This window comes from Mustela putorius, unplaced genomic scaffold (genome assembly GCF_011764305.1).
Source record: "Mustela putorius furo isolate JIRA1106 unplaced genomic scaffold, ASM1176430v1.1 tig00000129_pilon_pilon_pilon, whole genome shotgun sequence".
Classification (NCBI taxonomy): Eukaryota; Metazoa; Chordata; class Mammalia; order Carnivora; family Mustelidae; genus Mustela; species Mustela putorius.
Window position 1 is genome coordinate 14,782,220 of NW_025421290.1, and position 16,363 is coordinate 14,798,582.

The 16,363-nt window shown below is 34.4% G+C and overlaps 1 protein-coding gene across 8 annotated transcripts in view; it reads left to right on the forward strand.

The window, feature by feature from the left end:
• Positions 1-16,363, forward strand: part of SLC38A6 (solute carrier family 38 member 6) — a 97,176-nt gene that overhangs the window by 19,304 nt on the left and 61,509 nt on the right. For all 8 annotated transcript variants that reach the window (XR_006603736.1, XR_006603734.1, XR_006603735.1 and 5 more), the window contains 2 exons: positions 1,516-1,555; positions 12,895-12,973. Coding sequence is in view for 5 of the 8 variants with exons in the window: in XM_045070192.1 (XP_044926127.1) it covers positions 1,516-1,555; positions 12,895-12,973 (119 nt within the window). In the remaining 3 variants the exon portion in view is untranslated. The remainder of the gene's footprint in view (positions 1-1,515; positions 1,556-12,894; positions 12,974-16,363) is intronic.

Here is a 16,363-nt window from a genome sequence, read left to right on the forward strand (position 1 = left end):
ATTGCATATGAAAGAGTGTGCAAAAGTTCAAAATAGTCTTTTCACAAGTAACTGTGACATTTTGAAGATTTTATTTATTTGACAGACAGAGATCACAAGTAGGCAGAGAGGCAGGCAGTGAGAGAGGAGGAAGCAGGCTCCCTGCGGAGCAGAGAGCCCGATGTGGGACTCCATCCCAGGACCCTAGGATCATGACCTGTGCTGAAGACAGAGGCTTTAACCCACTGAGCCACGTAGGTACCTCAACTGTGGCATTTTATACTAAACTTTAAATGAGTTAACATGCAACGTTTATTCTGGAAAAGTTAAGAGTGGCAACTACTCCCATCTTCAGAGACACCTGTCATTAGCCTTGATTTGCAGACCCCAAGGCCTCCAGTGTTTCCATCATAGGCAATGATGGAATTCCAATGGAATTCCTAATAGAGGTGAGTCTGAGAGGTGATCTGTTTGCAGTCCATGAACTAAATGATCCTAGGTAGCTAGGCCATTCCAAATATCCATTGGGGGTGTAGATCCACCAAGATTTCTGCAATTGAAAGACCTAAGTGGAAGTAGAATGTTTAGTCATTTCCTTTGAGTACATCTGATTACCAAGAATGGATAAGGTGTCTTGAGTTTCCTGGGAAGCTTATCTGAATCACAAGCCAGCAAACCTACAAGCTCAACTTAGTCCTTAGGCATACTGGTTTGGCTTACATTTTTTTTCTTTAACTGACTGCCAGCTAAGAGTTATGAAATTTTGAAAGAATTCCATTTCTGACTTTTCTTGAAAAATTAATGAAATGTAGAAGATCTAGCTACATTGGATGCACATTCTCATATGCCAGCACTGGCCAGAGCTGAGCAGCAGCTACCCTAGTTTGAAAGGGGAGGAGTTCTCCAATAGACTACAGTCTTTATGACTTTCTTTTTTGTCTTAACCCTAAGCCCACTTCATATTATTGAGTTTGAAATATTTTACTTAAAATTTCAAATTTGAGAAATTGTGGGCTCTAGAGGTTTCTGCTCTAGACTTTACTAATTCCTGGGACAGGATGTTCAAAAACTTGCTCTATGCCGTGCTGACACACTCAGAAGACTATATGAGTTTCTTCTATGCAAAACGGTACCTGCGTAGTATACGTCAAGCTGTAGCAGTTGACCTACTAAAGCAATGTCTCGTTCTACCTCTAAAGCAGTGAAAAAGGGAGAATGAGACCAGATAGATTTAATTTCAATGTTTCACTACTTTGATAATCACCAGTTACTAGCTTTTTAACACTTTTAACTGTTTAAAATGATTGCCAAGAAAATTTTCCAAAGCATTCTTTATAGTAACTGTGGAACTATTAAAGAAAGGCTTTTTATGTGATAATAATTAGTTTTATGTATTACAAATGGCTGACAATGTATTTTCAATTTCTCTTCACTTCTGCATCTGTTTTTTAGTAATGGTTGTGGGATTTTAATAAAATATGGGTCCTTTTATATTATTTCTTCTTTCATCTTGTGAATGCATTTGTTCTTTTATAGGTGGTGGTAGCCGGCACCATCCTGATTCAGAATATTGGAGGTAAGCCACTGAAGGCGCACTGCTTACGCATAAATGGGTGGCAGCAATTTCTTCCTTTTGTTTATTGTCTTACTACCAGTCTAGCTGGGAACCTGGACCTCTGCACCCATAGGTATCTTCAGAAACCTTCAGTATTGGTCTTATTACTCTCACTCTTTCTCTCTCTCTCTCTTTTTTTTTAAAGATCCTTTTTATTAACAGCCTTTGTAGGACAGTAGCTTCTAAATTTAGTTCCAAGAAAATCCTTTATTTCAATCTTGTTCTTAGGTCTGGAATATACCTCTAAAGCACTGGCTTTCTGTAGTTGTGATAGTGTTGTAAGGTACAGTTTAGAAAAATTCTCCAGGTTATTCTAAAATATTTCCCCTCTGCTTTTGTCCTAATTACTGCTTCAGAGGCAGTGATGTTTCCTGGGCTGTGGGCAATCTGGCATAGATAAGTAATATCCTGTTATAACCAAGAAATTTAAAATGACAGGGTAGTTTAAAAAATAAACAAACCTGGGGCGCCTTGGTGTCTCAGTTGGTTAAGCATCTTCAGATTTCCATGCAGGTCATGATCCGAAGGTCATGAGATTGAGCCCTGCAGTGGTCTACGTGCTAGGTGTGGAGCCTGCATAAGATTCTCCCTCTCCCTCTCCTTCTGCCCCTCCCTCTCTAAAAAAATTAACAAACAAACCTGAAACAAATAAGAACTGTTCTCACATGTATCTTGCATCTTGTTTTCATTAAAAAAGATCCCAATATTGAGAACCATGTAGAAACAAAAATTACTGTTAATTATGGACAGTTACTAACTAAATGTATTAAATATTTAATATGGGAGTCATGTTTGTATATTTTGTAAGAAAGTATATAGTGCTGAACAAGGTCTTAATTTTCTTGTACCATTAAATGAGGGCTAAATAAATGCTAGTAGTTTAAAGGAAAATACACAGAGAAGGTTGACATGCATTTCGGAACTTACACAAGATTGTATGGTCAGAGGAAATTTTAATCTTATTTCTTATGTGTAACAGTTCAAAATAATTTAAAGATGACAGCTTTAATAAAGTTCAACTCTGATTCTCAAGAGATCTGAGCTATTTTACTTTAAGTATTGTTCAACCAAATTCAGTCTTTAATGGGTTTCTTGGTCAAGGAAAAACTTAACCTTCCAACAACAAATTATACCTGCCATTGTTTTGGGAATCCTGAACATACATGTTTTAATTCTTTGAATGCACATGGAAAAAAGAGAAGAATGCTTTTTTGGGTGTCATACCAAATAATCTCCTAACACACACTACTTCATCTTCACACTAGAAGCCAGTAACTAGTCTCTTCCTTTATAAATTTGTATAATGCCATTGAATTTAAGATCTGCTTTAGAATAATTTATCTTATTTTAGCAAATATAATAGCTTAAATGTACACTTGTAATGGCTAATATGAGAGTATATATGTTTTTTAAAGATTTTATTTATTTGAGAGAGAGAGAGCACAAGCAGGGGGAGCAGCAGAGTAGAGAAACACATCCCTCCCCCCCCCCCCCACCAAACAGGGAGCCTGATGGGAGGTTCAATCCCAGGACCCCAGGACCATGATCTGAGCTGAAGGCAGATACTTAACCAGCTGAGCCACCCAGGCATCCCTAATATGAGTGTATATTTTAATATTTTCAGTCCCTCATTATTCTATCTTATTACTGAGAACCATCGCATTTTGTTTAAGTTAGGTTGAACTATTGTTTGGCATTTTATGTAGAATTTTTTTTTTTAAGATTTTATTTACTGATTTAAGAGAGTGTGAGCATACACATGAGCTGGTGGGAGGGGCAACGGGAGAAGCAGACTCTCCACTGAGCAGGAATCCTAACTTGGGGCTGATCCCAGGACCTGAGATCATGCTCTGAGCCGAAGGCAGCCGCTTAACTGACTGAGCCACCTAGATACCCCTTATACAGTATTTTCAGTCCAGGAATTTAGATCCGAATGTGTGACCCTGCCAAAATGCCCACCGTTATATTCTTGGTATCTTTCACTCTCATCCCTTTCTTGTTCTCTAATCTTGTATCTATTATTGTACGTGATCTATTTTAGCACTTTTTATTAGAATGAAGCTATTTCTGTATATGTTCTTCTCCCCTACTCTCTTGTAAGCACTTACAAGGCAAGAGCTTGGTCTCATTTCTTTTTGTACTCCCAGAAACTAGCACAAGGGCTTGATAAACCTTTGTTGAGCTGAACAAAGCTGAATATGATCTGTATGAGCTATGTCCAAGTACTTGGTAATATTCTAGATATATTTATCAAGAAAAAAAAGAAAGGAATGGCTAGACTGATCACTAGCCTTAAATATTTGAAAAGCTGACATGAAATTAAAAAAATAAAAAAAAGTTCTAAAAAAAGAAAGTCCTAGAAAGGACTCCTGCGTCTGATGGCAGATAAATCAGCAATTCTCTCAGCCCTAAGTATGTTGATTTGCTTGTTTGCTTTTTATTATTATAACCTTTTTTAAGAAAAAAATGACTTAAGGTCCCTGGGTGGTGGCATTGTTAAGTTGCCAACTCCTGGTTTTGGCTTAGGTCATGATCTCATGGGTTGTGAGATTGAACCCCATGGGGGATCCCTCTTTCTGTCCCTACCCCCACGTGTGTGCACATTCTCCCCCCCCCCAAATAAACAAATCTTTAGAGAAAAGAAGAAATATTGGCTTAGAAACAGTCACGGTAATTTTTAATGTCCCTCAAATTCAGAAAAGCTGATAATGTTTAGTTTTTAGAAAAATGTCCTCATGATTTTCTTCATATTGGCTACAGGGTAATTTATTGAGAACCCACGAAGTAAAAACTGAAATACTTTCAGAGCTGCCTTCTATTGTTTTGTCAGATATGCATAAATCATTCCTTTATTAGAGTAGAAGTGCAAGCTTGCTCTTGTGAGCAGAGCACTGGACCAGAAGTCAAATACCTTGAATTCTGTCTACCCCTGTCTCTGCCACTAGATAATCATGTATCTTGGGGAAATCCCTCCCTTACCCTCTTGGCTTCAGTTTCCTTTTAGCTAAATCGCTGTGGGAATAGGATGGGTAACAGGGACTTCATTCTGGTCCTTTCTTGCCCCCAAATTCTAATTCTAATTTGGCACTTTGAGGGGTATGTTAACTCCTTCAGGGTATTGAAATATTTTTACTACAGTTAAGTTCAGTAGGAGGGTTATACTTTGCTCAAAAGATCATTTGGTCTTTTCTTAGGTAATTAACACATCAGGAACTATTGTTCTGAAAGCTCTCATGGATGCTGTTCTTTGTCAGAAAAGGGGAGTCTCAGTTTTTCACTACCTTTTGTGGCAGCTGCTGAGCCTTTGGGGTTAAAGTGTAGGGACTCTAGTTTTAAGGAGTTTTATGATTGATATAAGTTGGTTCTGTGGAGTCCTTAACACCTACTAGGTATGTATGCTTGAGAAGAAACAACATACTGGTTTGGGAGGCTCCTGGCTATGTCGTGCATATGACGTTATTTTTCACAGTGGATTTTGCCTTTTTTCTTTATTAATTAGGAACATGTTGGATATTTATAAGATGATAGAAGTATATAGCATCACATTGAAATTTTAGGCTTATTACATGCCCATCTGAATGTAATCTGGTTCTGATACCATTTTCTGAAATGTAGGATGATCCTTATTAGTATAAATGGTCTGAGTTTTTACCCTGATTGGTTAGAAATGAAAAATGGATATCATAGATCCTTTCTAGGTCAAACATTCTACTAGACGCTTTAATTGTACTTAAAACTACTACTTCTTCTTCTTCCTTTGAGAGAGAGAGCGTGAGAGCGAACAAGCAGGAAGGGGCAGAGGAAGAGAGAGCGTCTTAGGCAGGCTTCAGGGCCTGCATGGAGCCTGCTATAGGGCTCGATCTCATGACTCTGAGATCATGACCTGAGATGAAATCAAGTCGGGTGCTTAACCTACTAAGCCACCCAGGTGCCCCTGTACTTAAAACTCTTCAAGGGAGATGAAATCCTCATTTTACAGAGGAAGAAGTCAGTGCATGGAGGGGATGAGTAACTTGCTTATTTTTACTAACCCCTTGATAAAGCTGGGACTCAACTTCACTGTCTACTTCTAAAGCCTTTATCCTTCCTGCTGTGATACAGTGTTTGAAAATCTCTGAAAAGATTAAATGCTGAGGATTTAAAAACTCACTGGATATAGGGACTATGTGTTTTTATTTGTTTTCCTAACTTGACCTAATTTCTGGTAGAGGAGCTCAATAAATAATATTTGTTGAATTCTAAAATTTCTACTTAAAAGTCTAAGATTTTGCCTCAAAGAGATAATCTTATATAAATCCATAGAATGATTTATAGACTAGAATTATATAAAAATTAAAAGACTGAAAGTATTGAGTAGAGTTCAATCTTATTTATATAAAATAGAATATAAAATGTTTTGAAATCTGTTTTCAGGTTAGGTAATCATGTCTTAGATTAATGCTTCCTAACTCTTCTGTTCTTTGTAACATTTAAACATTTTTCAGTTTTCTTAGGATTTTATGTCCTTGATGAATCTATGAGAAAATGGAGCAGAGAGACCTTTAAAGTCAAAATGATCATGGATTGCTCTTGATCAATACTTGTTACATGGATGTTTCAGTGAAGACCCAGTTGTCCCCTACATCTCCTTATTACAGAAATCTAAGTAATTTGCTCATTTATGTTCTTATTACCTAGCACATAGTAGGCATTTAGTAATATTTATGATAGGAAGAAAAGAAGGAACAAGAGAAGGAGAAGGAGAAGGAAAAGCCAGCCGTGTGGCTCAGTTATTCCTTAGGAGGAAGAAGAATTGATCAGCTGGGAAGAGGAGACCATGGAATAGATTAGTGAGTATATAGTTTCTTTAGGAAAGAATTTACTGTCACAACTTTACAGGAAACCTTTTTTTCACCCAGCATCAATGAGGCACCAAGTATTAATCACAGAGCACTGGTGTAGTCTAACAAATTATTTGGAAAAATATAGAGTCTTTGAAAAAAATCTCCAAACTTTGTGATAGAAAAAAATGTGACTCAAGAAATTTAGCACTCTTATTCTAAGCTGATGGAAACTTTTTTGTCTTTGGAATATGGAGAGCCCTCAAGCAAGTATTTTATTACTTTCAAGCGATTCCTGATCCCCCCCACCCACCCCGCAATAATGAATTAGGGAGCTGAAAGAAGTACTAGTAATAGCCCCCAGCTGCCCATTTCCCTAGGCTCTGAGAGCTGCTGGGACACAAAGTCAGAAAAGAGACATCTGGAAGTTTTAATATTTAATGCTGTAACAGGCATAAGAACTCTGGCTTAGGGTTTGGATTTGGTGGGCTATTAGTAAAAGGAATAAGAACCCTAGTAGCAAGTAAGTGTACATAGTTTCCACATAGTTCCTCTAGCTGTGTTGCATTATGAGATTCTTTTCCTAAAAACCTAAGTAAGTAGTTAGTTTCACATTCATCTGAACTCTTGAGATAGACCATTTAGTAGACTTAAATAGTCCTAGTATTCAAACCATAAACCCCAAATTGCTTTTAGTCAAACCAGAGAAAGTCCTGTGAACTAGAAATGCATGATAAAGTGGAGTTACTTGATGTTTTTTCTGGTTTTATGTCCTACTCATCTCAAAGTGTGGAAAGGTTAGTGACTCTGAGTATGTTAAATCCTTACTTTGCTCTTTATAAAATATGAAGGACCACTATCAATAGCATATTAATTTTTTAAAGCCCCAATTTCTTAAAGGAGATTAAAGATTGAATCCCTGCTATATATTTTGAAAGTAGAACCCTAAACATTACTGGAACTTCCTGAAAGTGCTAGAATGATCTAGATTTTCCATTTTGGCACAGATCCCACAAACCTTATCCCAGCAGTCTTGATTAATACCTCAGTCTGGAAATCTTAAGTTTTAAGAGAAACTCTGCAGCCTTTTTTTATACTCTGGCAGCATAATTTCTAAATCTCATCATCAGAAATGTATAAATAATTTGAGAACTATAAAAATTTCAAATTCTCAGAATTTTTAAAATTCATGATTTAATATTAAATAAATTAGAAACTATTTGGTTTTATTTTCTGCCTTTTTTTTTTTTGTGGGATAGTGAAGTCATTTTAGAAGTTTTAGTTTGTACTCTCCCCTGGGAGACTGGAATTGGGCATGCTGTTACAACGCCATCTGCTGGTCAGCTCATCTGTAAACATACTGCAGCTTCTTTGAGCCTGAGCAGTACTGTCCAGAAATTCTAGAAAGTACTACTCAGAGTGGGAAAGATGCAGGAAATTTGGAAGGAGATTTTTTTTCCCACAAGTAAAAATTTATTTTCACAGATAAAATTTGCTGGCAACATGTCACTTTAAAAAGGTTTTGAGGGACACCTGGGTGGCTCAGTGGGTTAAGCAGTTAAGCGACTGCTTTGGGCTCAGGTCATGATCCCAGGGTCCTGGAATGTGGGTTCCCTACTCAGTCCTCAGAAGAAGTCCCTGCTTCTCCCTCTGCCTCTGCCTCTGCCTGCTGCTCCTCCTGCTTGTGCCCTCTCTTTCTCTCTCTGTGTCAAATAGATAAATAAAATCTTTCCAAAAAAATTAAAAAAATTTTTTCTGAAAGTAATATATTTCTTAGTAATAATTTTTAAAAATTATTTATGTGACTATAGTTGAAACACAATGTTACATTAATTTCAGGTGTACAGCTTAGTGATTTGACATATTTATACATTATGCTGTGTTCACCACAAGCCTAGCTGCCATCTGTCTTGTTACATTGCTATTACACTATCCTCCACTGTATTCATTATGCTGTACTGTTTATTCCTGTGACTTATTGAAGCTTATTGGAGGATTTCAGAATAGTAAATATTCTCCTTTTGTGTTCAAATTTAAGATCTTGATAAATGATAAAAAACAAAGATAAACATTTTCCTGGGGTTATGGTGAAAATTTTCCTCCATGTATTTTGATTTCCATTTATGTACAAATTAAGGAAATGACATTTTGGGGGGTTTTAGAAAGAGAGGTTGTCTTGTGTACTATTTTGAGCGGGGATAGACTCTCACTGGCATTTGGACATTTAAGAGGGACACCAGGTTAATAAGACAAGTTGAGTAGAATAAACCTGTTGCTATACATGACTAAAAACATGTTTGAAGTAAAACTGAGTCTCTCAGATCGAAAGGCAAACTTATTTCCTCCCATAGTACATCTGTTTAGGGCTGGCTGACTAATCCTTTAAGAAGTTGCTGAACTTCTTCCAAGTGCTGAAAACCTCATTCTGTTTTAAAAATAGCTGTATGTAATCTTATCTTCATACGTGTATTTTAAGAGTTTAACAAAAAGGGTAATTATTTTTGCAAACTAATGATTTCTTAGGCCCAGACTCCAAATGAGGCTTTTAATTTTTTTTAAGGAGTCCTGGGAAAAATAGTCCATGAGAGTTCAGGGGTTTGGGGAAGAGTTTTGTTTGTTTCATTTCAGTTTGATGTTAATATCTCAAATGTGTGAGAATAGGAAGCTTTTCCTTCTGAATTACAATAATAGTTGCAGATGCATTAGAATCATAGTGGTAGATGAGCAGTAGAGGCCCTCAGGAAACTCCTTAGCTTATCTGAGGACTTTTGGATTAATAATTTTTATCAAACCAGCTACAAAGCTGAAATAAATTACATTGAAAATATGTCAAAGTGAAATGAATGTAGTATTTTTAAGACTTCTCATTCATTTCCTTTATCTTACCCATTGACATCACTATTTGTAAGCATTTGTCATTTAAATGCTGATGAAAAAGACACAAAATAATTCTAGAGAGTGGTCCTTTTGACAGACCTCCCTTATTTTTCTTTGCAGTAGTGATTTCTTCTTCGCTTTGCTCCTGCACTTTTCCCTGATAGTTAATAGGGCACATTTCTCAAGCCAGACTGACTGTTTCTACTATCACTACATTGGGCAGGTTACTTCTTTGTGCTTCTATTTCTGTATCTGTGGAATAAATATCTACCTCACAGTTTTGTGGTAGAGGTTAATTAAGAAAATAGCTTGCAAATCACTTAGAATACGGTGAAGCATGGAATAGGCATTCAGAACCCCCAGATGTTCACTGTTATGATTCTTCTCTCAACAAGGCGCTTTCCCCTTTTCTGTTGTTTCTGACATCTCTCCCTTCAACATCCATGTTCCCAGTTCATGTGTTTCTCTTCTATGATTAGATCAACCAATATTAATATCTTACTACTTGCTATTGCCTAATCAGATTTTGCCCTATTTTAGTCATTTCTTAATATAACAGTTGCTTTTCCACATGGTTTTCAAAGAATACTTTCAATTTCTGTGTTGTGATTAGATTGACAGATTTTTAAAAATTTCCTTCCCAGGGTAGTTTCCATTAAATGAGTTCTACTAGTTATGTTTAAGATGAAGGAGAAAAGAATACTTATTTAGTTTATGTGGTAAAAGTAAATGATTTGTAATGGCTTGAATACCTGTCATCAAGGTATGTCTCTAGCACCAAGTCTTCTGGCTTGCTAGTCGGTGGGCTAGAATCACTTAACCATAATGAAGGCTAAAATGGATGACCCTGTTACAGCTGTTAATTTAGAGAACAACGTGGTGTGTCTTGTATTAGGAGTCTATGCTATGTATTGATGTCAGCAAAAATCATTTACAAATTCTTGCTTATGACCTGTCTCTAAAATAAGTCTTTAAACACTTCCTTATGCCATTAATAGAAGACATGAGACAAGAGCTCTGGCAGGCAGCTGTTTGATCTAGTGAACCTTTTGGTTAAAAACAATGGGTATATGAGCCTTACTATTGATATTACATCTTTAAAACTTTTCTTATTTTATTTTATTAAGCTAATTATCCTTTTTATGTGAATCTAAGATATATTTCCTAAGTTACTGCATGTTTGGCAATCTCTTTTATTTCTTCTTTGTATTATATATAATATGTTAAGGTGCTAGGTCCTCGAATGGAAGTTTACTTGTGGTTAAGAAAAAATGATTAAGACAGTAAAAAGGATAGTGTTTTTGTTTTACCTGCTTAATTAGTGGGGCTTTTCCTCATCGGGAGTTGTGTGGTTTTGTAGCTCTTAAAACAAACACCAGCATTCGGTAAGAAAGAAGCAGTATTTTACATGTTTTATAATATCTTGTATGCTGAGATCTCTTTTTGAGAGAGAAACATATGTTTGGTGAGTTCATGTTTCTTGAAATATACATGATTCTTCAGACTGGAATCTAATGAAATAGGACTCCCATTTGAAAACCAAAGAGTTAAGGCTACAACAGAGGATAAAAGTGATCAGATGATTAGCCAGGGGCTAATAGAAATTCTGGGAAGAATGACAGATTGTATATTAGAAAGAAATACGATATCATATTCATTGAAGCTTTTACAACTAAAGATCTAAAAGAAATAATAGAAAATTACTGAAAGAGATGAATGTCTGAAACTTTAGAAATGCATGTGGTGTTGGATTAATCCAAGCAAGAAAGACTGATGGTCAGATAATAAATTACATTGTATAGGAAGTCTGCATTCCTTTTGTTCAAGGTACTTTTTCCTCTTTTTTTCCTTGCAAGATTCATTTAAACAGCTCTAGGCCAGTTTCAGAAAATTCAGCTCATGATTTTCATTATACCATATGTGTGTGATTCTTTGGAATAGATAAAGTATTATAAACACAGACCTCCAAATCCTTGAGTGGAGGAGGTTAATCGAAACCTTCCTTCTGTTCTGTGCCAAATTGATAGCATTTTTCCTTTTGACAGTATGAACAATACAGAACACCTTTTCATATATAATCATTGTAATGTCCCCAAACAAAATGAGTTTGAAGAAAGGTACTGTACTTCTTGGGGAAAAAGCTGTACTTCAACAACTGCATTTTGGGGGAAGAATAAATTTTCCAGTCATAAACTGGAAAATGCATATATATGTATTCTCATTACAGAGAAGTGAGTATTAACTATTCTAAATTTTATTTTGCCATGGGTATGTCATTTTACTTAAAAAATTATGTGTATCTGCTTATTGTCTATCTTCATATAAATTTATATAGCAACTAGTATATTTCCTTTTTTTCCTTAGCCACACAGCACTGTAATAATTGTGGAAAAATTTAGCTATGTTTACATATGTTGTTTGAAAAAAACACACTCTTCTTCTTAAACATTTGAACCTTTTAATCAGTTTTTACCATTCAGACTTGGCATTCATTTGTTTTCTTAGTTTTTGTAGGTCTAAGGAGAAACTGAAATGTTTCCTGAAATATAAATAAGTAATAAAATTAATGTGCATACAGAGTACACTCTTTATTCTTCTTGGATATATTCTTGTTGGTCCTTTTTTAATATATCCTTAATCTCTGGGGGAAAGAGAGATTATTACTCTGTTAAACTGAGATCTGATTCCAGTCATCTGGGTTACTATATACTTAAACATATAAGCTTAAACTCAAGTATTTACCTATAAGTGAGTTCTATATTTTGTGACCATACTAAAAAATTTCCTAATATATGATAGAAGGTTTATAGGATTTGTTTTTTTTTAATAGCTACATCAGAAATAGGATCATTATTAAAATGCTAAAAAAGCTAGTTCTTTCTTGGATCCTGTCAGTTAAAATATAAGAAGCAGTGTTAGCTTCAGGTTGTGATTGCATAATAAAGGTGATCCCAACTGTTAATAAAATGGAATAAAAGTTGTAAGTCTTGTCCCTTTAATATGCATAATGGTTTCCATTGAATCTTTTCTAATCACTTTTAGGGACAATTTAAAATGTAATTCATAATACATTTCATTTCTGTTTTATAATAACATGCATAATGTTATGTGTGTTGGGGGCAAGCAGTGAAAGGAAGAGGGAGTGGGAGAGAGGGAGACTTCTGGGGGCCTGTCTCTCTCTAGTAAGAAGAAACAAGTAATCAAAATTATTAGCTGTACTTATTAAACTCCTGCTTCTTTATCAGTTATTGCTAAACTAACTTCTGATGCCTTGAACAGGGTTGAAAACATACACAAATTTATGCAAAACTTCAAAGAAAATTTTATTTGTAAATGGCCTGTAATTAAACCATTTCTCTTACCTAAACAGTTTGTATTGGGTTTGAAATGTAAACAAAGACTACTTAATGAACTACCAGTTATTCTCTGCAAAGTTACTTATCTCCATTCCTGGTGTGTCTATACCTTTGGGATAGTGCAGTATGAGTTAATCTTCCACATGTCGTCAAAGTCCTAATGGACATCTGTGTTTCTGTATAGATTATTCTTAAATGACTAAAAATTATAGAATTCTAATAGGAACTATTTTTATCCTTTTTGCAGCTATGTCATCTTATCTTTTAATTATTAAAACAGAGCTTCCTGCTGCTATTTCAGAATTTTTGTCTGGAGACCATACTGGGTAAGAAAAAATATTTCATGTTGTATCCACTCATTTGTTAATTCAATAAGTATTTATTAATGATATGGTAAAATGGGCAGGACAGGGGGGAACTCTCTCTTGGAGAATAGGAAGGGAGAAATTTCTGGGACTGTGAAAGACTCAGGTAGGAATGGGGAATGGTGAGAAGTACGGAGTATAAATGTCTTAAACAAAGGGGGGGAGGGGATCACACTGCTGTCACTTCTCCACAAACCGTGGTGGTAAAGTTACAGCCGCACTTGTGAGATTGCTATTCTAAAGCATGGTTTGAAAAAATAAATGATTTGCAGGGACTTAATGATTTCATTTCCTGGTTTTTAACAATACTATAAACAATACTAAACCACATTATACTTCCTTTCTCCTTTATTATTTATAAAATACTGGGTTCTAAAGACTATTGACTCAAAAAAAATAAAGACTATTGACTCATCTCTTTCTATGGGAAAGCAAACTATTTTACTTTTCCTTTCATTGCATAGGAAAAGAAATTTTTAGAAAAATACACTGGAAAAGAGAGAATAAATTTTTTTAAGTGTCATCAAGTTATTTCACACACTTTCTAAACAACAACACAAAAACCCATCAGACTTTTGGACTTAAATATTTGGTTGTTTTGCTCTAATATTTGTACTTGTTCTGGACTGCAGGGCAAATTTTTAAACTTTTTTAGCTTTTACAACTCGACTTCCATGAAAAAGTTCTACTTAGACAACTGCAAATACATATTTATATAAAAGGCAAGTATGGTATACTTTAGATCTGAATAGGAACTGGAAGTCTTTAATGATTTTTCATCATCAGAAGATACTGTGCCTTTCTGTAGTACTTTATTGCTTGTAGGGTTTCCATATTCATTTAAGTTTTATGCCCTTAGTTTGATGAACAATTGCTATAAGAAAGAGCTATGTGAAGTTCACTTTTTCATTTGCTGTAAAAATATTCAGGACAATTTCCATTACTCAAAAAATTCTGTGTGACAAATTTATAGTGTAGGGCTAAGAACTCAAGGCAATGAGAAGTAGAATCAGGAATGTTAGACGAGGAGTAAGGAGACATGTGTTCTATCCATGTCAGTGACCTCAGGTAATTGATTTTACTTCTTCTGGCCATACAACTTAATTTTGAGCCTTAGGTTTCTTCACCTGTCTTAATGGACATACCAATATTGCCTTCTTAAGAAAGTTGTTGAGATGATCAAATAAGATATTATATATATATATTTATATTAATTTATATTAATATATATATATAAATATATATATAATATCTTATTTGATCATCATTTATATATTTATAAATATATATATATATATATATGCTCTTGTAAGCTGATAGCATAGTGTAAATGTGGAGAATTAAATTCCTGAATGTTGAATGTCAGATACATCCTCAATTAAAAATAAAGAAATTTCAATAATAATAATTATATTAAGGTCGATTTTCCTTGTTTGCTCTGCCAGGGAGGTCAGAGTCAAATTTGAATATACTGCATAAACTGTTAATCCCAGTAGTTGTCACGTGTTTGCCTTTTCCCTGCTCCTGAATTTGGTGACTTCTTTTTACATTTTTTTAATTGCTATATGCCTTGTGGAAAGAGGAGGGATAACATGCTTATAAAATTTTAGAAATAATTACGGTAGTATGAGACAGAACTGCTATTAAAACTTAGGTCTTCTTTCTCTAAATGTGATACTTTTGCCATAGCTTTCACTTTAAATCAGTTACCATTTATTTTGTTGGGTTTTTTCCTCATTTGTTTAAAAAAATAAAAATTAACCCCCATCTTACTCATATTAGTAGAAAATTGATTAAAATGATATTTTTATATGTCAGAAATGAATTTTTTAAGGTATACTTCAAAATACTATGACCAGTTTGCATCATCTCTGTTTTGTTGAAAATTGTACACCTCTCTAACAGCCTCATCTTGTTTTATACATGAAGTACATTTGCTTGTTTTATATTTCAGAGTTGTAAAAAACTCCAATAAGAGACTGTATTAAGTGGTTAGAATGCAGATAAATCACCAATCTTCAAAGCTTAATGCTGTAAAATAATTAAGAAACAAATATTATGGTAATTGACAACTACCTAGGACAGTTTATTTCTAAATAAAGTTACGTAGCATTATTTTTTCTGAGATCAATGTGATATTGTTATGCTTTTATTTTAGGGTTTGATTGACAATAAATTGCACTTAAGGTCTTTCATGTGTGCTTATTTTCTGTGAGATTTGATGTACCTTTGTGAAATATAAGCCTTTATAAAGATGTTATCAAAAAGAAACTTTATGTTCATAATATTCTAATTTCAACAATTACTGTTAGAAGTCAGAAGCTATAATACTTATCCCAAACTTGTATGAGGCATCTGTACTTTTTGGAGAATAATTTATATTTTAAAAATCTATGGCTGTTAAAAGTTGGAAGCTCTCTGTTAACATTTAATGATCTTGTCAGTGGAATATGATTGACACAATTAAGTTGTCTTGCATTTGAGTTACATAATTGATATGGGATGTGAGTAAGATCCTAATTCAGAACATATGATACTCTTGTTCCATTCCATTCGAGAATGAAATTAAAGCAACTTATAAATAAATCTGGTTTTCATTAAAATATGGAAAAAAGCATCTGCATGCCAAAGCATTTGCAATACAGCTAAAGATTTATACTCTATATTTCATACTTGGAACATTTTTATCATATAGGATTAAATCCATAGATCAAACAAGTTTTCTAGGAAGTATAAAACTTTTACTCTAATTCTTTTGGCTTAAAGGAATGCATATTTAGATTACAGTAGGAAAACAGGGGTTCTGTTAGATAATTCTTTTTCTCCTCTTAGGAAAAAATTTAAGGGTAGTATATTCTTCTAAAATCTTGATTTATAAAATATACTTATTTAATATGTGCTTTTGGAGATTACTTTTTGCTGGTTTGTATTTCTCGGGCTGGGTTTAATTTTCCAAGTTTAATCATCTCTGTTCTTTGGAAAATATCCATTGCCAAACACAATTCAGTTGCCTGTGACATGCATATCAAATCTAAACTACCTTTAGTATATGTTACTGAATTGCCTTATAGTTGAATGATAAATAAAAGCACTGTGTTTATAATTGGCTTTATTAATCTACCTTAATAAGTATAAGAAATGATTAATAATAACCAGAAGCCAAGCCAGGGATAGAGAAATTATATTTTGCAATAAAGTTCTTTTGATATTAGTAATTTAAAATTCAATCCTGTGACTAGGAGAGTGTAAAGGAAAGCACCATCTTGAGAAAAATGAGGCAGTAGCTGAAAAATACCGTAAACTCAAGAGTGACTATTCAATAATAGAGATCAGGAACGCCTGGGTGGCTTA